Source organism: Cyphomyrmex costatus, unplaced genomic scaffold (assembly GCF_001594065.2).
Source record: "Cyphomyrmex costatus isolate MS0001 unplaced genomic scaffold, Ccosl1.0 scaffold135, whole genome shotgun sequence".
Classification (NCBI taxonomy): Eukaryota; Metazoa; Arthropoda; class Insecta; order Hymenoptera; family Formicidae; genus Cyphomyrmex; species Cyphomyrmex costatus.
The window spans coordinates 809,540-836,461 of NW_017275337.1; the positions used below are offsets into that span (position 1 = coordinate 809,540).

Sequence of the window (26,922 nt, forward strand, 5' to 3'; positions counted from 1 at the left end):
TCCCTTTTTGTTTTTTCGTCACTCAGGCTGATGCCGTCAACATGGCGGGCCTATTGAAGTATGTAGTAAACTCTAGGGGCGCTATACCATCGTATTGCTTTGCGGAGGATAGCCTGGTGCCCGAAAACTGCTACAAAGTCACATCGACAGAAGAGAAACACGAAGTACCTTTAGTCTCATTCGAATCGACGCTTCCAAAATACGATAGTCATTGTCAACAACAGCCAGTGAGACCACCGCCAGGTTTTCATCCTCTCAGTGAACAACGCTTTCCGTCTAATGCCTCTAGGAGTTTCCAGAACGGTTCCTTTAAAAACCCATCAACAAACGCGTCGAACACGAAGTCGTCGGTCTTCGGCGATGTGAGAACGAATCCATTCCTATCTGATGAACAATTTATTCCTAGTGATGTCGTCAAACAGTTATACATGACAGTCTGGAATGAGAATAAACAGTTACATACTGGGGTGACTGAAATTCTCTATGATTTACTAGAACATTCATCACTCTCATTGAAGAATCAGATTCAATTAAATAAGATTTTGAAGATTATTAAAAAGACTTTATTGAATCAAAAAGATGGTTTCACTGATATGAAAATTCCGACATCAGTTAATTTTACAAGCGGAATGACATCGAACGATGTTGATTTAACACAAAAAGCATCATATAATTTAAACAATGAAACTGTCGCGAATCAAGAGCCTAATGTAAATACTCCCTCGATGTCTAATCCGTTTGCCATAAACATCGATGACAAACCACAGTGTAACACCGCATCTTCTGCTTACGGTTTAGATAGTTTCTCTTTTAAAAGCAATTGGAGTCAATCCGATGAGTTTAGTTCGCGTATGCAAATACCTCCTTCAACAGCAACTCCCACATCGTCAATGTTCATTAATTATATACCACCAGTCAATACTTTCTTTTCAAAAGCTAATCAGGATGGCGAAAACATTTCTGTAATGACACCAGTACCTCCTGCGGTGCCAATGAATACTAATACCTTGAATAATTTCTCAGAATTCCTAAATAATATGAACAACCAATTTACCAGTATGCTCAAAGATACAAATCCCTTCAAGTTTTCCATGACTGATGTTTCTGGAAGTAATGAAATGCAAGCTTCAGAAACGCAAACTGAGCAAATTGTTAGTAACTACGATACAGATATCGCATCGTATCTCTCGACTAAAAATCTGCAAAGTAATGCTTTGAAAACAGAAACTGCGAATATTCATGCTAGGAATAATGGCTTTACATCTATCAGCAACCTGGGACATGTCAATGAAAGTTACACTCCGAGAATCGTTTATGAATCCGGTCCGATAACGTATAATATACAGAAGAAACAACCAGACTTAGAAACAAATGCAAATGTAAAGCAAAACGCCTGTAGTAGCAACTTTGATAATATTCAGAACGCTCAGTCACTCAAATTAGAACAAAATAGTAAAAAACTTGCATCACAGGTTTCACAGTCTGCAAACGATATTGCTTCTTTGCATAATCAGCACACTGTAATAAATAACAATATAAGAGATAATTTTCAAAATGACGAGAACTATGTTACTCGACTATCGACATATTTCATGCAAGGTTCACAACTGACAAATAGCGAATCGATTTACCGACACCAAAACAGTGCCCCAGACAATTTGCAAACTGTATCGTCACAATCTTGGAATCAATTCGAGATTCCAGATTGGGCAAATTCGAAGTTCCAAAACAGCATTCCTTTATTGAATCACAACGAGAAAACTTTATCTTACCAAGATTGGAACTGTGATAGCGATAGAAAATCAGTACCTCGGAAAACTGAAGTAACTAATTCCAGTAATATTTTTAAAGTTAATGACAGTCACGACAAAGAGAAACTCGGGGATATTAACACGAATTCTTGGCAAAACAATGAGAAGGAATCTGTGCAGAACAGGAATGCGGCCTTTTTCAGCCCTTTTGTATTTCAGAAAATTGGTATAATTTCATTAAATATTTAACTGATTGAACTATTTATATATTTTGATATTGTGTGTGGAACTAATCACTAACATTTTTTTTTATAGATTCAGTTGAAGGCATAACGTTTATATTTAATTTCGAACATGACGGTTGGATATTGACAAATGAGTTTGTAGAAGCCTTTACGAAACTGAAGTTTCTCTCTTTTTTTACTATGGTAGATACGTTGAATATAAAAGTTACTTTCAAAGAAATTCTAAGATCTCAGTATCCGCTTCAGTTTTCACAACTAGACAGGTAAATTTGAATATTTTAATACTTGTAATTACTATCTTTAATCTTTTATATTAATATATCTTTATATTAATATAATCTTTTATATTAATATAATCTATTATATTAAAATATGGATTCTCGATACGGATTATATTTCTTATACTTCTTCACGCATCATCTCATTCAATCTTATTTTGAATATTGGTTATTTCTTATAAAACCGAAACTTGTAATGATCGGTATCAAAATACAAATCTATCGATTATAAGTTGAGAGATGATCTTTCTCACAAAGATCCAAAAAGTATTAATTATTCCTACATGTTCCCACGTAGTGTTACAAAATATTTACAATAAAATATTCCATTTTTTTTCATATTTTAAAAATGTGTACACACAATTACACATCTTCATTATATTTTGTTACAATATTATTTCTTACACACACACAATTTATAGAATAACACTTTTTTTAATGTAGAAATGTACTTTTATACTATTTTAGATATTCCTTAAATGTTCCTCGTGATTCTGAAAAACGTATTCTTTCTATTCATTTGATCTCGTTGCAAACCGCGTTGGCATTATTGCACAAGTTGAAGATAGTTTCGCGAGATCAAATAGAGAATGCTTTCAAGAAGAATGAATTTGTAGCTGGTTCTGTTCTACCTATTTTGTGGGTGAGTACCATCAAAATGAATGTGATGTCTGAAACCATCTAAACCTGTCAATAGATTTTATTAGGTTGCAGGGAAGGTTCTCGTGCATACCGATAAATGATTGTATGCATGAATTGTAGTAGGATTTTCAACGTGATGCTACCTAAAAGGTAGACAAATATGGTAGAAAATAATGAAATATACTTTCACTAATATTTATACACTGTATTTTTATTTTATTTTAATAAAGAAAAATTGTCAAAAATGCGCGAAAACTTTCTTTGCACTTAAAATTTGAATACATATAAACGATTTATGTATAATATATTTTCGTAACAAGAAATAATCCGAAAGTTCAATATTGAAATCTCGTTATTAAATAATATTATTTATTTACGTCGCCTGAAAAAGACGTTGTTTCTACGTGCAATTATTGCGAAGAATATTACTAAGGTCTCGATAGTCTAACTCGCTTACACGGAATGTCAAAGATTCAGGTTCGGCTCCCGGCCTTAATGATATTTTTCGCAATATAAATTAATTATTTACAGATTTAATATGTTATTCATAGATTTTAATATGTCATTCAACATTATTAAGATCCAAGATGCTATGAGCATCAAAATTGTTAAATTGGTAGATAATTTAACTCGTGATATTATTGCGGTAGTTGTATAGAGTAGCGTTTCAAGATCGAAAAATTGTTCGGCGTGCGGTTTTAAAGACAACATATGTAATATACAAATTCACACGAAATTATAATAGCATCTATAAGATCCAGCTCGAACGTTAAAGGCAATTTCTTATTGGTTGTATTTCTTACATGTACGATCCTATAAGATTTAGTATTTAAATATTATTAAATAGTAAAAATCTTTATAAAAATATGAAACGTTTAATTAATGTTTTTTTTTTGTTTTAGACTTTGATCGTTACTTATCGCGACCTGAAACAACAAATTGAACTATTTTCAAATTATATATAAATGTGTAACAAAAAATAAACACACACACACACACACACACACACACATATATATATATATATATATATATATATTTATTATATTAACTCTAGTGAGTGAATCTCATTATTTCATAATTTGTTGTGAATATTTAATGTAATTATTGCTATTGATTTAAATGATAAATTACTATTACTAAGATTTTTTTTATAAGAAATTACTATTGTAAGTAATTACAATATATAATAGTGTATAAGTATATAAATTTTTTTTTTTTATATCATATAATACGAACATGTGATGTTTAGGTTTATTTACTTTGAATTTTCTGTACTTTAAATTGAAATAATACTAATAGTGACATGGCGTATATGAAAAGTATACGAAATGTATCAGCGGTGAGCAAAAATGATCTAATTTGAATGTCGTGAGTAGATTGCGAGTTTTTTGTGTTATATATTTTGAAAATAATTGATTAATCATTGAATTAAATAAAAACTCAGTCAAGGACAACAGTTTAATATCCTAATTAGAAAAGATATTTTTGCTCCCGGTTGTACCTGTGGTTAATTATATTTTTGTGTTATTAGTTTTGATAGCTTAACGTATATAATACTTTAAATAATTTACCATTGTTGCTATTTAATTAAGTACAGTCTTAAATAATTCAGAGAAATTTTTGTAATAAGTAATAATTTACAAATATTTTTATAATTTTTACATGACGTAAACTATATGATAAGCAAAAGTGCCAACATAGATTTTATTGTTAAGACATTAAAATATATATGTTAAAACGTATTAAAATATATTTGATAAAAAAAGATTCATAATTATTATGCCCACTTATAACAAATAATAAGTATTGAGAAGAATTTTATTAAATTTTATTAATCTTTTTTTTAATGGTAGAAAAATATTTACATTTAAAATTAAAACTTATATTGAGTTCTTTTCTTATAATTTAATAATAAAATGCTACCGCTTTTGAATAATACAGTATTGCTATCCATTGTACGTAAACAAAATTTTACGTACAAAGAAATAGATCACTCTTAATTCATGTAAACAAGTTTTTTATGTATTTCATATTCACACTTTTAATGACAAAATATTTATAATCTAGATTTATAAACCAATTACTAATTTAAAAGGAAAGAAAGAATAAGCACACTATCAAATATAGTCTTGGAATTATCTTAAAATGGAATCAAAAGAAATGAACAAAATGCCAATATGAGCCAATACCAGTTTACAGAGTGTACTTTTTATTCAATTTATTCGGAATAAAATAAAATGTAAACGTTTCGACCTATGGTTAAGGTCCTCCTCAATACAATATAAAAATAACAATTGAAATTAAGATATATTCATAATGGCGCATAAAAATTATAAATACTAAGGTGGTAATGTCCAAATTAAGTCAAATTGTTCATCAAATTGTTAAGTTTAATTATTGTCAAGATTAGACGATTTTTGTATAGTTGTTGTACGTAGGTTCCATTTTGAACTGCTCGGTTTAATGAAATTTAAATAAAAGTTATTAGACACAACATAACTGTTTGGCAAACCGATGTGAAAAGATCTAAGATTACAAAAATCGTCTAGCCTTTTGATTTATTCAACTTTCGATTATCTTATTTCTTAAATTGGAATATGTATATTATCCTATTTTGGCTGTTCTAAAATTTACTGTTATTAAAGAGAAATTATTGTATTAAAAAGAAAATTAACATTAGATATAAGTAATTTAAATAAATTTATATTTATCTCATAAAGAACATATATAAATTAATGAAAACTTTCAAGAACTTCAAAAATATTGCTAAACAAAAGTTCTAAAATTTTAAATAAGATATTGATATCTCGCGATTTTATTTTCGATATATATATATATATTTTTTTTTTTTTTCAACATGGCGCTAGCAGACGATTGTGAATTGTGAACAGTGAATGTATCGAGGCACAGCGATTTGCAGCTAGACTACGTTTTGCATTCTTTTTTCTAAAACTCTTACGCTCGAAATCAAATTTTCCATCGCGAAAAAATGGCCGAGGGTGAAGAAAAGCTCACGGGTTTGGCAAAACATTTTAATAGTCAAACCATGTATGGTCGGAGGAATGTAAGTAATTTAACCTCAAAATTGTGTTGAGTCGTTTGTATCAAGATCTTGATGAGTCTTTTTATTCACTTGTGAACGGATTTTTAAGCGATTTATTTTCCAGGTAACGGTTGCAACATACGTTGGTATAGGTTTGATTACCCTGTACTTCTACGTAAGATCGAAGAGTAAAAAGGCGTAGCTCGTAGTCAAAATCGCAGTTGCATTATGTAATAACGATACATGTGCCGTATCATAATATTCTTCAAATAAATACAGTCGAAATAACTTTCTGTAAGTCTATCTTATTCTTGGTGTTTGTTCCAGTCAGTCTCTAACTGTTCAATGACCATATAATAATTAATCAATTGTTAAGAACATAATATGTATTTAAAACAACCGAGAAATCAATGTACAACATGTATTATTTAATAATTGCATTTAATCAAGAAAGTGATTTTATTGTTATTTATTTTTGCTGAAATTATAATAAAAAATATGCTAGCAAAGGAGAGATAACTATTAAACAGAGTACATTCAATTCTTTTATTGCATACTGAGTATATTGACTTTATTATATGTAAACTCTGTTCTTGTATTATATTTTTAAAAATGTGATTTTAATGATATTTCTTTTCTATAATATTTAGTTTCCTATTGTGCCTTATTTAATGTTTTATGAAGCTACGTACATAGTTAATTGTTGGCATTATAAATGCAGACTTTGTAATAATTGTTTTTTATGTTGAAATCTCAGTCTCGTACGGATTAATGTCATGTTATGGAGGATTGAATAAATATAACTTATGCATTGATTGTGCGAATTTATTTTATGTACAAAAAATTGATTTAAAGCATATTTGGGTGGTAAAGGGGATATATTTTTACATGAGCGAAATGTGTGTTTCTAGCCGTATTATGGATTATAAAGAGATAGATTATTAAAGAGTTACATGAAAATATATTTATATGTGATATGCTTTGGCAGCACAATGGAATAGAAGTATTTGCTGGTGTAGAAGCTTAATTCGAGGTTATGATTTCTTTACAATAAAGAAAATTTATAAATATATTTCACTTTTTATTTAAAAGCTAAATATTTCGATTTTCATTGATTTTATTAAATATATTTTATTAGATATATAAAGAAAAAAAACTTAAGGATACATATTTTAGTAATTTTTAAATCAAATTTTGGAATCAATTTTACATTTAATGTCTTTCATCTTATTTAATTAAAAATAGACAAATGTCAGTACTGTTTCTTCTAGTCATTGTTCACTATTATTTATGATTCCTATATTATATTTACAAGAATGTTGAAACAGCAGTAAAATATGATAAACAGATGAGCTTAACATATGTATGTACATATCGTCGTTGTATATATTAAATATGAGTGTACATATTTATAATGGACTTAAATATTACAGAAATTCTGTGACTAGAATGGTGAATCTCTTTTATGTTCGTATAGTTACGAGAGCGTTTTGTTTCCCTCTGTACTTAAATCTAATTTCTTCCTTTCTCCTTATAGCAAGAATATGTTGGAAATCGTTAAGATAAATTTAAACTTACAGTATCTTTTATCTTATACAATTATCCAAAAAGCAAATTATGAATTATGATAAACACTAACTAATGTTTATCGATCTTCTCTTATTAAATAAAAAATATAACTATATAAATAAATAATTTTTGCAGTAGGAGAAAAGAGAAGTATTTAAAGTCAGTAGGTACTATTTTGTAAATTTGTAGATAGAAATATATTTACAATTCTTATATTAAATGTCTAATTTTTAACGATTTTCTTTTAAAATATATCTATATATTTTTACTCGCGTTTATGTAATAAACGTCATTTTTTCAGTGTGAATATATTATATTACACGTATTTGTGAAATTTAGATGGAGACTACACTTGTATTACAATTTTATATTTAATTAAGAGTACATTTTGGTGTGATTATACAATCTACAATTGTGGCATTTCTCAGCTCATTCATTCTTTTCATTTTATCTTAAAATATCGTTTTTTAAATCTATACACGAATAAACGAAAATGGTACAGTATACATATATGTGTGTATGTGTGTGTACATAATCTATATATATCTCGATTTTTCGTTTAGTGTGAAAGTAAAGTTTTAAAAATGCTGTAAATTTATTATTATAAGAAAAATACTCTGGAAATTGATTTTATATTTCATTAATATTGAAAAAATTAGCCATCTAAATCACTCTAAATACTAAACTATGCTTGAGAAATATCTGAAAAATTATGAAATTTTTATATATATTTTTAAAATTATAAGTTTTTTTTTAAATTGGTATTAACAAATGACAATTTTTTTTATCTTGCCATTCCAATAATGGAAACAGGAAATCTTTCTTCGTCAGTTGACGAATGTTGGTTGAAGTTGATCAGTATGCAAGTTTCAAAGAGCAATAGTCCAAGAATGCAAGGTACAGGATTCTCTATAACCAGGACAAAAGTCCTCCCCGAGGGAATGTTGCACTATTGGGATCGTCTGACTTTGAAATTCGATTTATTTTCTTCGGAGAGTTTAGTACGTGACTGACATGCCAGAAGTTCGCGAAACCTACTCGGTTCGAGTTAGCAGATTACTTTAAACAAGATTTTTATTCAAGATAACACTGCAAGAATATAACATTTTCCGAGTAAAATTTAACTTCCGATCATAACAGCTTCTTATTGGCTTATTTCGCGTACAAGATTTTTTATTATATTCGTTTAAGTTTTTTGAATTTTTTCATAAAATATAAAAGATGTGTGTGCTTAAATAAAACATTCTTTTAAGAACAGGACAATGAAAGAATTAAATTAAATGAAAATGATTACGATGAAATATGATTTAGGAATATTTTAAGACCGCAGAATTTTACTGAATTAAGATATTATTTTATGAAAAAAAAGAAATCCTTTAATTTGATTAAATTTTTTGTCTTTTCTTCGAACAAATTTTATTTGTATAGTTTGGAGAAACAAAATGTGAGCTGAAATAAAAACGAAGAGCATACAGCCACAGCGCTAGTTATAATGTAAGCTTTCTTAAAAAAAAAAATACGTGTTAGATATTCCTGACACGTACTCTAAAATTCTTATCAAAAGTATAAATAGTCTATTTTTATTACAATACATTTGATGTGAAACATAGCTATAAATTGTTCATATTATTCTTTTTACTTTTTTGTGTCAATAGGCAAGATAAGATTTAATGTTGTGAAAAATATCGTTCTAATATATATAATAGAGATTCTTGTTTTCTTGTGAGAGGCGTTTATCCTTATTCTAAATATATTTATATATGTATACGCAACATTGTTTAAATTTATTAAATATTTAATACCATATTTTAATTGTCGAGATGTTTAATTAATACTAAAAATTAAAAGCTTGTGAACGATAAAATCCAAGATTCTTAAAAAAAATTTTCAAATTTCCTTGAATTGTAAGTGAAATATATTATTGTATATTTAGAACTGTGATACGTGTTTTTATTTTATTATTAGTATTTCCATTGTAAGTTTCAGGATTCAAGATCAATTTTGATAGAATATTTTGTTTGGTACTTAACGTCTTTTATCACGAAACAAGAAATCTTTTTTACTATTTATAATCTATCAATTCATACTTAATCTATTCATTTATATTAATCTATTAAGCCAATATCGCTATGCAGCTTTTATGAACAGTGATAAAATTTATAGTCGATTACGGAAATATATATGAACGAGTTAGTATATATATGAACGCGTCTGTTTAAAGTATTATAATTTGAAATGGTGATACTCGGGCCAATATTTACAGTCGGTTCTTATATTTAATCATTTCGGTATACTATATGTATATGTATCTTGTTATGTATATAATGCACTGGATATATTGTATAAAAATGAACGTGTAAAATTTATTATATCTTATAAATTTTTGTTTTAACGAAGTATAGTTAGGAATATAACAGTAATAAGTAAATGTATGTATCTTTAATAATAAAAATTGTAGCTGCATATATAACAAAAGAAACATACAAGTGGTACCAGAAGTTAACATATCAACCAATTACAGAATTGTGTGTGTGTGTGTGTGTGTGTGTGTGTATGTATGTAATGCTTATGCATTACACACATACACACACATAAGCATTTTAAGACAATCTAAAATAAGAACAAACTGCGAATACCGGCCTTTCTAGGATTAGTTTATTTCTTTTTTTAACATCCGACTAGATCGTCTTGAAGCAAGATGGAACTTTCGGAGAATTACTCTAAGGATCATCGTTGCAAGATACACTTGGATTTCTGAGCTCTTTCACGACAGGAAATACGAAAACTGTTATCCTTAACGATCCTTTCCTTTATATCGAAGCTGGCGGACGGCTATGCTGTCCCACAGGATTACAACATTCGAGCGTGAGAATTGGACCGAGCTTTTCCTAAAGGTACAATAATATCGATTGTCCAATATAGCGCTGAATCGCCCCATTTTATCCTTATGTCTTTCTATTCATTCTGACGTTCTGGACATCGAAATTGCTAAGATAACTGAGAGAACGTATATGGAAGAAACACGTTATAATATCGATTATTTGTTGATTATTCCGTTTCTTCTTCATTTTTATTCTTTTTTTTTTTTGTTGGTTTGTGGATTGTCTTAATTTTCAGTTAGGATTCATAATAGAATTCCTGATTGGATAATGAAAATACAAATTTTGATTGAAAAATAAAAATAATGGATAATCATGTTAGTTGTTTTATTGTCTATGATTACGCCGTAAAGTTTGTTCGTCTTGCTTCTTCCGAACGTCTTCTTGCTTCAATTTCGACTAGATGATATTTTAAATAATCTAGAAAAAATATCAGATAATATTAATTATCTTTTACATCGCTTTGGTCCTTTTAATATTTGACATTTTGAATGCAATTAAAATATCAATAGGATGCTTTACTTGGTTTTAACATTTTGGATCACTCATCCAATATGATAAACCACAAAATGTAGCGAGCAATTATATGTCATAAATTACATGAAAGTATCATTTTCTTGTTCCATCAATTATGACTAACTAAAAGTTTCGGCAAACAATTGAGTGACTGTTGATTTCTGGCAAGATAACAAATATAAAAAGACTGACATTTGTTGACTTTGAAATTATCACATTCTACTTTTTTTCACTACTTTTAATCAGTGAAAGTTCCTGACATTGATTAAAATACTCGGCAGACTTCTAATTGCATAATAAACGCGGATAGTTGTTGCTGTCCATTATAGCGTAGAATCGCCGTTCTCTCTTCTGGTCCAACTGTTGCGACCATTCGACGTTCTTGACATCTGACTAAGGTTTCTCACTGAATTCTTGCCCGGATAATAAACGCAGGAACCGGGGCTGGCTGGTCTACCACTCTTCAGACTCTGTCTGGTGCTGCCGTTGGACACGTGGATGTTGTTGTTCCAGCTGATGGTGTTGGCACGATGAAGGTGGCCGTGTCTGACTGAGTTTCTCAGTTCGATATTCGTCGTGACAACCGATTCGTCGTAAGTCTGAAACTCCGGACTATCCCGGCCGGGCACAAACAGCCTGGATGAGCAGAAGAGCTTGAGGAATATTCTCTTGAACTTTCGTCCGAAGATCACGTAAATGATGAAGTTGATACTGCTGTTGATAGTCACCAATAGATTGCCGATCTGCACCATCCACTGCGGCGGATCTGCGATGAACGTCTCATGCGCGTTCGAGATCATAGGCAGGATGTTGCAAATCAGGAACACGATCACCACGCACATCAACATCGTCGCTAGGCCGATTTCTCGACGTTGATGACGCGATAGCTGCTGCAGGTCTCGGTTCGCCTTTCTGACCTGAAAACCGGCATACGCCTAAAGATATTATGAGACATGATTCAATATTTTTGTGTTAGGAAAAGAAATTTTTTATCTTTCTTTTTTATCTTAAGTTTCTATATGATATAATTTAACTTAAATAAAATTTTCACTTATGAGATAGGCAATTAAATTAGAATAGTTAATAATTGTACTCTATTTTTATCAGAAAATTTCTAACATCGTATTACGCGTTGTAATAATTATTTATTACCACTATAAAAAAATAATTAGATTGATTTGCATATATTAGATTGATTTAAAGATTTTAATGAAAATTAGCTCATTGCCCTTATTTCATTATATTAGTAAAAAAATAATTTTTCTACATTTATTTATTTTGCTTCAATAATAAATTTTTTATCGTCTTTGATATGAAAAACCAAAGCCTTATGAGAAAAATATATATTTAATAACAGCATTTTATTATTGAGGATTACCGTGATTTATATCTATTTACTCGTTTCACGAGACTAATAATTCAACTTATTATGTTAATTAATACTGAATTGTCATATTATAACATTATAAGTTTTACTAAATTTTCGGGGAGACAGTTTTTTTGTTGTTAAATTCCTGAGTATCGTTCAATGATGTAATACACAACCAGAAGATACGTACCGATTCCCAAATAAATACCATGAAAAAAGAAGATCGATTAACATTTTTAGAGGAACGCGACTAATTACAAGAACGACAAAAGTCGATTAATGTGCGGGTTTTTGTTTTTCCGAGATACGATGAAACAAGCAGCGCAATTATCCGCGTGAACAAGGAACCGTTAGAAATACGAGATGAAAGGAATACGAAAACCATTCAAATGGGTAAATTAAATTTGTATTAGATAGACCAATAGCTGAAAGCTTATTACGGTTCTTCAAACGAGGTGAAAATTACAAAAGTAAATTTGTTTTTATAATTTTCATATAGTTTCGAGAACTGTAGCAACCCCCATATTTCTTAAATATCGTCGGTTTTTTAAAAGAAAAAATTAGAAAAGAATAATAATAAAAATCGGAAAAGAATGTATAATATAAATATATTTATTATATGTATAATTTAAATTTTACAAATTTCTTTTTGTCTAAAATTTAAAAAATCATAAATATTATACAAGTTTTTAGATTGATTTAAATGGATTTAGATGGATTAAAATTTATTATTACATTTTACTGATATAATCATCTTTCAGATAAACTGATGTTCTACGCACTTTTTCAAAACAAAACACGAGTCAGCGGAGGGTTTGTTGTTTATTGAAATTTTAGTTCTAACGACTCCCTCGCCGTGCGATGTAAAAAACGGTAATAACACCCTGGACAATATGTACCATGTCTATTTTGTAGCGAATTATATATTATTTCGGTTCGAAGTTATGTGAAACATATTGTGTTTGCGCAGTAATCTCCGGCGTGACGTACCTTCAGCTTGTTCAACTGCTTTGTTCGGATTTACGCGATCGTTCTTCAACATAAAAAAATATTCCGTGATGAAGTTTGACAGAAATCACGATTTTATTTTTTCGATATGGTCCTAATAAATATTATATATATTATAGTTATGTCGTGATATAAAAATGTTGTCATAGTTATGTTAAAAAAAGAAACCTTATAACTATCTCACCGCTCTAACATGAAAATCCAATTTGACATGTGTTTCTCTCTCTAAATAAGAAAATCGTCAATATACTCGTGCCAGTGTTTCTTGTCACGATCGAGTGAAGTGTTACTCTACATCGGGATTCTCGCGTAATAATATTTGATCTCCTCTATTTTGTGAAAGATAGAAGCGAAGAGGAAAAGGGCTTCAACGAGAACGTTCGATTCGTGCACAAAATTCCGAGCTTTGCGCCCGTCGCCTACCTATATTTCACGTTTGCATCCTACTACCTCGCCGTTCTCGACGTTTGTTCCGCGGCTTCCAAATTCGCCCACGCCGTACTCGGGAACACGGTAAGAAAGCGCTGAATAGATGCCAGACATGCTGCGATATTTTACTACCGACCAAACGGGGCGGAACGTAAAAGAACGCTTGGGATTCTCGTGCACAAGAATGATTAATCTCGGGATTTCGGTTGTAGATTTTCAGGATTGCGGTAGTTTCCGAAATATATTTGGGATATAACGGTATGTAGCTCATCCGAAATAATTATGAAACAAATCGAAGAATTACAAGAGGAAAACGTAACAATATGACATTGAAAGTGTTTTAACAAAGCATAGTTTCTATGACAATTGACGTTAAATGAGCAGGTGCACTGTTTGTAACACATGATTTATATAGTGATAGAATAATACACAGCTTGTAGAACAATTTCAATATATTAGTCATTTCCACAATGCATCCCAATATATCAAACATAGTTGAAACTAAGCGGAAAGCTGTGCATGAAAGCGTAATAACTGCATTAATTTCAGTATCAAAAATGACTCGCAATAATCAATAATGATTTATTGATATAACTAGAAATTTCATATAACAATCAAATTAATTAATACCCTAAAATACAATAAAAAGTGAAAAAAGAAAAAAATACACGAAATAACAAGAAAAAATTTCAAGTATTGTAAATTAATTAAGATTTTGAAAATTAGAAATTTTGCACCATGAATTCCTATATTTATTTACTGATTTGCATGTTTTTTGCATTCTTTTGATTCTGTGGCTTCTGCTTCCAAATCACGAAAGCAAGTTTTTATGTATAACGTGCTTGCCTACTAAAACAATTGCGACGGTAAAGTGGCGACACTAATTATTATTATGATTTTGCGTCACTTCGGCGAATTATTATGCGAATCGAGTGTCGCTGACGTGTCTCAGATTATTGTATACAGTTCACTCGGTACCTCTCTTTGTGTAAATATGCTCACGTTAAATTATTAATAAAATTATTAGCCACATATAAAGTTTGAAACGAAACGCGTAATATGAATCGTATCTTCTTGCAAATATTAGGTTGTTAAATATAGCGAGACGCGTGTCCTTAGCTGGCGCGAATATAAGTGTTTGTTTCAGTTCTTTATTCCTCGCCGGAACGTTGAATCATGCCTGTCACCCTGTCATTCACGTAACAGACTATCTTGATTTTACAGAAAATTACTTTAAAACATTGTCGAAGGAATATAGAAAACGCAATTTAATAGTTACGAATTATCTTTTTCAGAAATTTATCAAGAATATATCATATGTATTTTTTAACAAAATGAAAACATTATTTAAAAAATCATTTTTCTATATAGTATTTAAAAATAAAAAATTTGGTAACAATTTAGAAAACTTGGATAAAAAATTATTTCAATAAGATATAGAAACGTTTTAAAAAACAATTAAGATAAAAAATGAGAAGGTTTTTATTTAAGCTATAAAATTGTATTATTATAAATATTAAACTATTTCATATTATACAAAATTTATTTTTATACAGAAAGTATATATATCTGGCTGAATTTCTAATTCTACTTTTTGCGGACACTACCTGATATATCCTTAAACCCGATTTCCCAAATTATAAACATAAATATTATAAACATAAATAAGTGGACGGTAACGTTTTTATCGATTGAAACTTTTTCTTTAAATTGACAAAGCAAAAGCATTCTCCGTTTATTCTGTTTTATTCACGTTTTCTCACCGCTTATTGTTAGTCGCGGTTTCTCGTCAGGAAGAGAAACATCAAGAGACTGCAACTTCGTCAGGAAGTAAGACTTTCGAGAAGACGAGATTAAATAGCTTCCTTCATTTGCCGCATGAGCATTCTCATCGGAAACGCGCTTTCTTCCTTATGAAGTCTGTAGAAGTTGTCCCGCAGAATATGTCACTGAAAAGCTCATCCTGATCTCGGAATTAAGGAGGAAGTTTGTAGACGCTAAAGTTTCATGATAAGGAAAAGCTATGTGAGAAATAGTTGTCCTTCGACAACAGGCGCTTTGTAATTTTAGACCCCCGAGGATATAGATCCGATTCGACCCTGTCTGTGGTTAAATTTTTTAGCGAAAATATACATCCTCATACTATTTCAAAATGCATATCACGTAAAAAAACGTATATATTTGCATATAGAAATAAAAATTATATACAGACATCATTTAAAATTGCAAAAATAATATTTTTATATTAATCAAAATCAAATTTTAATTATTGTATCGCTTTTTATCCTTCAGATTTTTCTTGCCAATTAAATCGTATAAAGAAAAAAAATATCACTTATCAAAAAATGTTATGTTTATCTCATAGTCATTATTATGTAAGAACTGTAAAGGTAATCTTTATTAATACATCAAAGCAATTGATATATTAATTTCTATTTCTCTTATATATTTAGATTCTGTCTAATTAATTACAAAAAACCAAGACATATTGATAATACTTACAATAAAATTATTATTCTAATTTTGATCTTGAGATTATTAATTTAATTTTTTGCTAATTTTTAATATTGTGTTATGTTATTATTATCAATTTAGAGTGCAGAAATTGTTTTGCAATATTTAACACATATTAACTTCCGATTACAAATGTTTCCCATATTTTATCAAAGGACAAGGAGGAAGAAAAGATCATATTGCTTGTGTCTGCAGTTGCAGTCGTGCGGTCTGCATAAGTGGCACGTGTGAGAGCAGCCGTCCATGAATTTCGCTGGTCTTATACGTGCTCGCGAATTCTAAGCGTGTGCACGTGTATCAAAGAGACTTGTACACTTTGTGTAACTTTATAGGTTTCGTCGTCTCGGCTTATTATTCGTACTTTTATATCACATAGCCAGCCCGTTACGCGAACTTATTGCGGCCCGGTTACCCTTCCTTTTCCTTTGTCATGACTTATTGCAAATTTTAAAAAGAAGTTTTAATAAAATGGAGCAGTAGTTTTGAAAAGTATCAGTTCCATCGGGGAAGCTCGCTGTTACTGACAAGCTGTTCGATATCTCACGTTTAATCCGACTGTTTTGTGTTTCATTTCGGGTTGTCAATGTTCTTTGTCATGTTTTTAGTTTGAAATTTAACAATCATAGATGATATTCTTGTAAAATAAAATCGTAATTATTTCTTTAATTTTTTTAACTTTAGCAGTAAATATAAAGCATGCTTAATTTATTATATTTCAAAAGAGAACTGGTAGTAATAAAAGCCAAAGGAAATTAAACTAGCAACGTATTACAAAAAATTATATCATAAGAATAAATATTATTTTTTAATAAAACGATTTTTAAATTTATTTTTTATTACATATAGAACGTCAATTTTTAGGAATGCTCTATACTTATGGCTAATGCAGAATTTCAGTTGTTCGTGTGTCGGCTTTGTATAATATGCATTCGGAGTAAATTAAATTAAAAATAAAGTTCGTCCACGTGTAAAATAAAATGTTCTTTTCACAAAGTACATTATCTTTCCATAAAATATTATTTTAGTAAAATAATATAAATTTATGACAATGTTGGGCTTTGTATTATATTTGTGTTACTCACCCGTCGATAAATGGCCGTGTTAAAAATCACCAGTGCGATGAACGGAAACATGTAATACACAAAAAAGTACATCCAATGAATGTACAGGATGACATAATATTCGTTGCTCCTCAATTCAGTTGGATCAACGCAGTACACCGTAATATTATACTTCCAATGCTTCTCGTTATACACTTCAATTTCCCAGAATCTAAATAAATTCAGAAATTAATTTCTCCATTAATTTGCCCAATAATTTTAAATCCTATTACAATATCAACTGTAAGCGTAACATATTTTTCAAATATTCTTTTCTTTTCATCATTTCTCTCGCTATAACTATTTTATATTATATCGTTCTAGACAACAGAAAAAGTAAAAAATTTAAACACAATTATTTTAATTAAAACTTCCTTTTTCTGTTGTATACTAATCTCTTTTTTTAACAATTATGGATAAAGGAAAAACATTAAATACATTAGCCTAATTACTTACTTGGGTAAATTGTAAATAAAAGCGACGATCACTATGATCAACACTGCTACTTGAGCCCGTCCATAAGTGCAGAAGGATCTAGCTTTCAATGGATGGCAGACCGCGATGTATCTCTCTAAAGTCACCGTTAACGTCAGATACACCGTCACAAATTGCGCTATGCAAGCCAGCGGATACAGGTACCTGATGGTTTTCGGATAGACGATGAACTTGTAGTCGAATAGCGCGCCTGTATACGTGTAGATTGCTGGTAATCCGTAGATTAATACCTATAAATGCATTATTTATAGATACAATTAAAAAAATAAGGGATTCTTATACAGGGTGTTAAAAAACTCATTTAGTATTTATAAAATAAAAAAAGCTTTAGTAAACATAGGAAACTCAACCGTTTCTGAGATATGTATAAATAATCTTGTATGCTAATAACATAACTGACTCTCTCTCTTTCTCTCTTATTGTCTCTTTGTAATACCTTGCATTTAAAGTGTATTAAAATAGATAATTGTTGGAATTTTGTTTTTAAATTACATATATTTGATAAATCCATACACACACACACACACACACACAACACAATTATTTATCATAAAGTGCGATTATATTTATAAATGTATAGCGCCCTTGCTCGCGACGTTTGATAAATGAGCATATAAATAGTTCATTAGGAAGACGGAGTGCGAAGTCAACATCAGGATAGAAAGTTTGCTTTAAATAATTAATTAATAATCAGGTTGGTTTGTGTAATATGATCTCGAGAGGGTTGATGAGATTCTGCTCTTCCAACTCGTCTCTTTTAAACCTTAAAGATCCTTTTTATCGTGTTAGTCCTGTTAGTCTTGACTTTATTCGCGAAAATGCAAAACCGCGTAACACGTGATTTATTTACCTAAGCTCGACGTGCGATCCATATTATTCTATGTCATCTTAACGGCCCATGCATTTTCAAAGACATTAATTCTTCTTCTCTGTATCGCGAATTTATATTGACAAAAATGGCTACGAAGATGATGTAAAATTATTCTACATAAAAGAGATAAAACTTGATCTACGCAATTTGTTCTTTTTAATATCTTTGATTACCGCAAAACACACTAAACATGCAATAAAAGTATTTAGTTTTATTCTATATCATTAATCTTCAAAAAATAAATTTTTTCTATTTTTGCATTTACTTATAACATTTTTTTAAATTGTGATTATGTGGTTATATATATTATGTCTTTATATAACTTTTTAAAATATAATACATATATGTATATAACGTATCATAATTAAACACGCTATAATTTAGTTAATTTTTATCATATTACCTGAAAAGTAAATATACATATATATATTTCTCCAAAAGAAAATTTTAAAATTAAAATTTTTGAATTTAGTGTTGCAAATTACAAAATTTGCTGAAACTATTTTCTTAATGATTTTTATAATAAGTTCTCTTTATATTTGTTAGATTTATCTATGTAGACACACACGAACAGATGTACATTTAAGATAAAAATGTGATAGCATATTGAGATAAAAATATAAATTACATGTTTAGAGAAATAACTGAAATTATATAAGATAAACCAGAACGCGCAACTACTGGGTTATATTAAAGAGAATTTATTTTAATGTGTGTGAAAAGCTCGGCTATGTCGGAAATTTACGATTATATGAAACACGGAATTAAAAGTAAAATTAAAATGAGAGGTCTGCGGCTGATTTCTACGACAAGGTATTATGTCTGTGGTGGATGTTTTACGAAAATTGAATTTCGATATCTAACACTCGTTATCAAACGTCATACTTTTCAGACTCTTAATTTATAATTTATAATTTAATATCTACTTTATTTGACACGCGACAAAAATTAATTAATTGTCAGATTCAGATATAATAAAGAGAATTTTGCATCTTTAACTAGCCATTAAAAAAATATATTAGTTGATGCAAAGAATGTCTCAATATAGCATCTCAGTTAAAAAAACTTAATGGAAAAGTACTTTTGTCAAGTGTAAAATATTGAATTAATAAAAATAAATTTTCTAACATAAGTTTTTAACATTTGATAATAAAAAATCAGTCTTATACGTCATATAAAGGTAAACACTACGTTTCTTTTTAATAATATTTTTTTGGTTTACATTTTAAGTTTAAAAAATTTATAATTGGATATTATTTTTGTTACACTTTAATTTTTTACATTTAATATTAAATATAAAAATTGATTCTTAATTTAAAATATTTCACAAAACTAAATACCTAAAGAATAAAATTTTGCAATGTATGTATAACCTAATTCATGGAAGATCCTTTCATTCAGAATTTTAAAAACACTAATGCGTTAACACTGAAGTAGATTTAATAAACAGTATTTTTTTTACGTTTCATCATTGCATGTTTGCGATGGTTCTCTGAAAATATCCCGTATATTTGACAAAGAGGATTAAACATGTCTCTCAAACGTTAACTCATATCACTTTCAACATGAGCGAGCACGGTTGTTTCGAGAGCTATTGTTAATAAAAGATAACGGTAACAAGGCGTCACGATAAGCTCGTCGACATGCAACTCAATGGTTCAGGAACGATGTCAACGATGAAATAGTTTTTTTTTTAAATTTTATCTGGTACGCATGATTGATTGGCAGCGGCCAGACGCAACGACGGTAAACGCTGGGTCATTCGGTGGCAATTACGAGGCGTTCCACGATCCTATTGAAAATCGTTTCTGGTCATGTGTGCCAATTAAATATTGATTTTCCGTTCAGCCTATTGCGATTCATCACACGTCGCAATTGAGGTCATGATGAAAGAAATTGTGTCTTTAAGTTTCACAAAAGAATCTCGTAAAATATACAAAAGATACATGAACACATCCATGATCTTTTCTGAAAGAGAGGAGATCTTTGTCGATTCTGTTATTACACAACAGTAACATTTTGCGTTGATTGGCTTTTTGAATATTTTAAAGCTTGGGAAAAAAATCTCTGATTTTGAATGAGAAAAATATTAGGTTTTATCAATCATAACTTTTAATCATAAATTTCAAGGACAAGAGATTGAACTTTCCTTTTCCAGGATACTCCCATAAATAAAAATATTTGTGTATTGTATATTATATTATTGTTAGTTGAATATGATAAATAAATCGTATAGACAAACGCATAAAATATTTATTGCATTATTAACTGTAATATAAGTAAATCTATTCTGATATTATACGATGAGTAAACAATACTTAAATTAAAATAAAAGTTTATGATATTAAAATATGTATGTATTATTTTTTTAACAAAATGAAAAAATATTTTTTAAATAAATAATTATTACTTGATATATTATATTAGTAATAAATAATTATTACTAATACATGATATATTATATTCTGTATAAAAAATATAAATAAATTAAATATAATATACAAAATTCATTATTTTGTTAAATAATAAAACATATTTTAAAAGCTTTTAAAGTCAACATTAATTTCGGTATAATAAAAACTTTTTCATATTATTTTTTCGTAGTAAGGATGAAAGTAGCTCGACCAACTCACTCAAGCGGCTGTTAACTTTGACCGTTTCTTTTACATTAAACGTGCAATATTCCGCTTTTACTTGCACAATAATTCTACCATATAATATTTAACTCTGCATTAATATGAATTCATAAAAATGTTCACAACGAAAAGTATCAGCATGTTTTTCTTCATGTAACTTCCAATTCTTTAAAGTGTCAAGAAATAAAGTGCGTTATACAAGGAAACCATCATTTTCTATGTTTCTTTAATTACATTCGTTGTCTCTTTAAAAAGACTATATTTTACTTATCCTTGACTTTTTAAAACCTCCTTTCTATTTTTAAATCTTAAAGATATTTATTTCTCTCGCACAAAAAGTGCAAGAGGCGTAACTAAGAGAGACACTTACCGCAATGATAATCAGTACTGTATCACATCTGGCCAATCCAATCAGTAGATAATTGATAGAAGATTTCATCTGCGGTCGCGATAAGATGATCATTGAGATCGTGTTGCCGAAGATTCCGAAGAGACCGATCAGATTGACGAATATGCCATAAATAATGAAGTCTGCTAGGCCATTGGTATTGACTTCCTGTCCACATTCGGACGGCCCTTCATTGCTACTGTTACTGAAGTTTTGTATGAATTTATTAACGTCGTAATAACCAGAAGCGGCCGTCGTTGTTGTCATCATCGAACTTATTTCCATCGTTCAACAATTTTTATCACTTCCCGATTTTGCATTGCCCTTCGATTTCGTCATTTCACGTTACCATCTTTATTCTCGCGAGCTTCATGTTCCCTCTGCAAATTATTCGTGTAATTTTTGACTTAATTATTTTTTTATTATTATAAATATTTCAAATTAACTTAAATAATATTGTTTTATCATTTTTTGGTACTATTAATTACTAACAATAAGTTAATAGATAGAATGCAATATGCTATTATTGAAGATCTATCAATTAAAAACTAGTTGGCATAAAATATATATATTTAAAAAAAATATATTCTAGATTGTTAGCTTTTTTTATATTAAAAGAATGCGGATACAATTTTTTAAAAATTACGTTAAGACAAATTTTAACTTTGACATATAAAATTTACTTCTCTTTCCCTGTGTATTTAAAAGCTTCATTATCTATATGCATTCATTAACGTTCCTTCCGACTGATTTAATTTTTGTTAGGAAAAAGTCGGGATAAGTGTTCGCTCGTTTCGGTCAAGTGATCCGTGTCTAAAAATTTAAAATCGCTAAAGTTTTCTCAGTAACAGACTGTAAGATGTTTTATCGCAAAAAAGAAAGAAATATAGCTTTTACCTTTGTCATCAAATGTCGACTTGACAAGTCGATCTCTCGCTATCTTTGATATTGAAGCAAACCCGAATATCATAACGTCTTATGTCTGATTTATTTTACTCTATATATACATTATCCTTGATCGTGTTTCGTGGAAAGATTCGGATCGGTTTTGTCGTCTCCGTGTAGAGAGTTCCGCGTAGATGCTTTTACGATGTATCGCTGTGTTACGACGAACCGCAAGCCGCTTTGCCATCCGAAACTTCTGCCGTAGTAACTTGAACGGTGATAATCTGCAAACTAAAAAAAAAGAAAATATAGTTCGATATTTTTAAAAAGCATAATTACATTTTCTATACGCTATTTTCTATGTATTAAAAGAAGTAAATATTACTTGAATCATTGCAATAATGAAAAGAGAAGTAGACGCACCTATAATATCGTGAAATTACAATAAGCAACGATCGCAACAAAATATGTATAAGCAAATCTGAACAGATTTATAGATTTTCAATATTATTTTATTTTATGTAGAGAAATTTCTTACTATCTCTCTTTATCACAAATTCCGAGAGTTTTACATTATTATTGCAATTTAAAGTTTAATTTCAATGAGCACGAGTTTACCATTGCTATATTAGTTCACCAATATAACAGCAGGCAAATCGCGTTGTGACATAATTATTAATTCGCCACAACGTTTACATTCCAGCTTTCGTGGACATCGGACTTGTTTGCAAACAGACACGGTCGCGTGTCTATCTAGTTGTGTAGATAGCGCATGTTATAGGATATAGACGCGGAATATCGTTAAAGGTTTGTTCGCGATCAGTGTATATTGGAAGTCTCGACCGAGTAAGTCGTGTGAGTTCGTCAATTTAAAGCAGATTAGACGTATATTTTGTGCTGCAAAATATCGACGAATAATAACAATCGGATTGAGCAATTCTCATAATTCTTCGTTCGGGAGATTTTCCAGTATTTGCATTTAACCGGATTACGTATAAAATCGGTATGCGAGTCTTTATTTAAGATGCATTTAACTGGATCACGTATAAAATCGATACAAAATAATTTTTATTTAAGATAAGAAGATATAAACTGTTTGACCCAACTTCCACTACAATGCCTTACTGATGAGTCCAGTAGTGGAAGTTGGGACGAAACGCCATAATTACGTGATTTCTTCGCAATATACAATATTAGATTAATTTAAAGATTTTAACGAAATTATTGACTCATTGCCCCTATCTCTTTATATTAGTAATCCGGTTAAATGCAAATACTGGAAAATCTCCTGAACGAAGAATTATGAGAATTACTCAATCCGATTGTTATTATTCGTCGATATTCGCAAAAATTCTCGCAAGTGCTTTGATACGCGTATATCTGTATATATAGAATCTCGATTTAATAACTTAAACAGGCGTCTAAGGTAGGCTTCCACTACAATGCCTTACTGATGAGTCAGTAGTGGAAGCCGGGACGAAAAGCCATAATTACGTGATACTCTTTGCAATATATTAGATTAATTTAAAGATTTTAACGAAATTATTGGCTCATTGCCCTTATCTCTTTGTATTAGTTGTTTAATACATATTGAGCCTTATCACAAACATTTTAAACTGTTTGAATTACGTATTATTTATATTTTGGTATTATACTTATTTACAGATTTGCCTGTGGATTTAACAATAAATTTAGTTAGTGATTTTCGGCTACTTCCAGGCAAAAGGTAAATGAATATTATATAACTATATATTACTGAACAGACTAATAACAAATAAATCACTTCACCGTTGATTAATGCATAATTACGAAAGTAATGATTTCTTCTCTTATACTCGCTCTTATTACAAAAATCTTAAATTATATTCTAGTAGAATATAATTTAAGAAAATTTGGTAATAAGTGAATATAAGGGCAAAATATTGCGTAGATATATTCAAAGATTAAAATATAAGTTATATTCGTACTGCATATATATTCGAATTATTTGAAGGATTGAAAATAAAAGTAAATAAAATCGCTCATAGACGGGACCGTTCGAACAATCGCCATGTAAATAAAAGTTCACATTTTGTGAGACCAACGATCGTAACGTGATCACATAGTGCGAGTTGATGGTGTAATAAAACATTTCTTTTATCTACTTGTTTTGCATTATTAAATTATTACGTTGTACGTTTTACAATCTCGGGGATAAATGGGTAGGAATCTCATTTACGACGGCCATGACGAATCCGATAAGGGTGCGATTACGTGTTTCGCGATGCGTATATTTACGCTTGTGTGCGTATCGCACACACCCACGCACATATACACGCGTCAAGGCATAAAGGTGCAATACCAATTGTGTCGTCAAAACGGCTGATCGCATCGGCGACGTTCACGTCCGTTCCAAGTGATCCTACGGATGCGTATGCGCGACGCAGCTGCATATCACCAATTGCGGTGTGCCCACTCGATTTCCACACGACCGATTTTATGTGTGGTTACCGTTTTCCGCATTTCCGATCATCTCAGTTTCAATTTGCAACAACGTACTACCGTTTGCCTTGCAGACTGACAGAGACGGCCATGACCGTCTTTGCCATTCCTAACATCTATAAAAAAAATTTTAACGAAAAGCCTTCTTCTTCAGTATATCGATACATTTATAGCTGCGTAAAAAAGAATTAATTTTTTAGATAAGTAGTATTAGTTATCTTTTTATCTAATTCTTATTTAATTAGTAATATAATAATAATGGTTTTATTGCAATATAAAAGAAATAAAGAATAGAGTTGAAATTGGTATTGCAAAAGGTTTATATTCCTCCTTTATTTTTAATGCATTTAATATACTTGTTTAAGACAATCTTTTCTTTCACATCATTCTGTATACATATATAAATAATATATTTGTATAATATATTATTAATATAAATTGTACATTAATATATTATAATATATTTTTGATTATTTTTAAATTAACATCTTTACGTAAGCATAGCTTTACACAAAGTTTCCTTTAACGCGACTATAATGTATTGGGGGATCTCTCTCTCTTCTTTTCGTTCTTTCTCCCCTAAGGAAAAAGGAACTTTTTCCTTCCGAAAGAACAAAATCTCACGTGTGCAATCTTCACGCTTAATATATGGAAAGTGCTATAAATTTCTTTTGACATGTGGATGAAATTGGAGATCAATCTTGCGGATATTGCCTGTTACATAGATGTATCTTCTTGTCTCCTCAACGTTCGGATCACACCCCGATTCCGGAATTCACCATGGGGGTTCAAATAAATACCAAGCTGTAAATTACTCCGCTGCGATTCGCGCGTGTCACTTAAAGACAAAAACCAATTTGCTCTGGCTGATCTATTCCCGCCGGGTGGTCGACGAAATGCCCGTTGATCAATTTATTTTTAAACTTTTCCCCCTGGCCTTATATACGCGCGTCGTCGAACGCGAGAAAGTTTTGCGAGTCGGTGTTTCTCACAACGGGGGAAGCGAACGAATATCCTCTCTGCTTTTCAGTCTTGGCACGTGTAGACGTCTAGGAACGCCGAGATGGCTGGCCACCACTTTGATAATGTTGCGTAACAGCGATATTTGCGCGCCTGAACAGAAACGCACATAATTCGCACTTGGTACGAAACAGCTTATGCGGGATGCTAGAATTAATTCGCAGTAATCGAGCGTCCGTCGCACACCGTGCGTGTAATTAAAGTGCCTGAATGACAACGTATGTGCTAATAATAATTTACAGAAAAAAGCTCTTAAATGACTATTCAATAAATATACCATATTGTCATTTTTCATCGTTACTGTTCTAGTCATTCTTCTCATATTTTAGTGAAAATTAAATATCAGATTTTTTTTCCAACTATTTATATATTATACATAAATTATCTGTTTCTGACATTTTTCGTGCATACGCGAGAAGAAAATAATGTACAGTGTTCCGGATCAATTTGATCGACGAAATTTTTTTGTTTTTGTTTTTTAGACTAAACAAAGTATGCGTTTTTTTTTTTGGTTAAGCAACATGCGGGCCACGCATATTTCTCGTGTAAAATCGTCGTACCGTATCATTTCTTTTATTGCGGGACATCGACACGAGCCGAGAGCAAAAGATACAATATTTCTTTATAGAAGATGTATTCAAACGGCCTCTTGTCTGTGACATGCTAACTCAAGTAACTCCTTAGGTCATATTTTCACTCGTAAATTTTTTTTATTCTGTTTTCCTTGAACTGTATTGCGTTGCTGTCGGAAATGGCATTTTGCCTTTCGTAAAGTCACTCTCTTTCTCGAACAAAACGTT

At 30.2% G+C, this 26,922-nt stretch overlaps 2 protein-coding genes across 2 annotated transcripts; one reads left to right on the forward strand and one right to left on the reverse strand.

Moving 5' to 3' along the window:
* The first annotated feature begins 41 nt into the window (after positions 1 to 41).
* Positions 42 to 3,921, forward strand: LOC108782761 (putative uncharacterized protein DDB_G0291812). The gene is made up of 4 exons (XM_018551118.1): positions 42 to 1,977; positions 2,067 to 2,259; positions 2,743 to 2,917; positions 3,819 to 3,921. The coding sequence occupies exons 1-4, from the start codon at positions 42 to 44 to the stop codon at positions 3,879 to 3,881; spliced, it is 2,367 nt and encodes a 788-aa protein (XP_018406620.1). The 3' UTR covers positions 3,882 to 3,921.
* A 7,263-nt stretch (positions 3,922 to 11,184) lies between these two features.
* On the reverse strand, positions 11,185 to 22,006 carry FMRFaR (FMRFamide Receptor). The gene is made up of 4 exons (XM_018551202.1): positions 21,719 to 22,006; positions 17,803 to 18,071; positions 17,329 to 17,518; positions 11,185 to 11,843 (listed from the first exon to the last, which is right to left on the reverse strand). The coding sequence occupies exons 1-4, from the start codon at positions 22,004 to 22,006 to the stop codon at positions 11,250 to 11,252; spliced, it is 1,341 nt and encodes a 446-aa protein (XP_018406704.1). The 3' UTR covers positions 11,185 to 11,249.
* Between the last annotated feature and the right edge of the window lie 4,916 nt (positions 22,007 to 26,922).

Excerpts from the sequence above, each read along its gene's own strand:
- LOC108782761 (XM_018551118.1), top strand. The coding sequence starts at position 42 with ATGGCGGGCCTATTGAAGTATGTAGTAAACTCTAGGGGCGCTATACCA. Across the intron at positions 2,260-2,742 it reads CAGTTTTCACAACTAGACAG|ATATTCCTTAAATGTTCCTC; the intron begins GTAAATTTGAAT and ends ATACTATTTTAG. Across the intron at positions 2,918-3,818 it reads CTGTTCTACCTATTTTGTGG|ACTTTGATCGTTACTTATCG; the intron begins GTGAGTACCATC and ends TTTTTGTTTTAG.
- FMRFaR (XM_018551202.1), bottom strand. The coding sequence starts at position 22,006 with ATGATGACAACAACGACGGCCGCTTCTGGTTATTACGACGTTAATAAA. Across the intron at positions 17,519-17,802 it reads TTTATTTACAATTTACCCAA|ATTCTGGGAAATTGAAGTGT; the intron begins GTAAGTAATTAG and ends GAATTTATTTAG. Across the intron at positions 11,844-17,328 it reads ACACGGCCATTTATCGACGG|GTCAGAAAGGCGAACCGAGA; the intron begins GTGAGTAACACA and ends GCCGGTTTTCAG.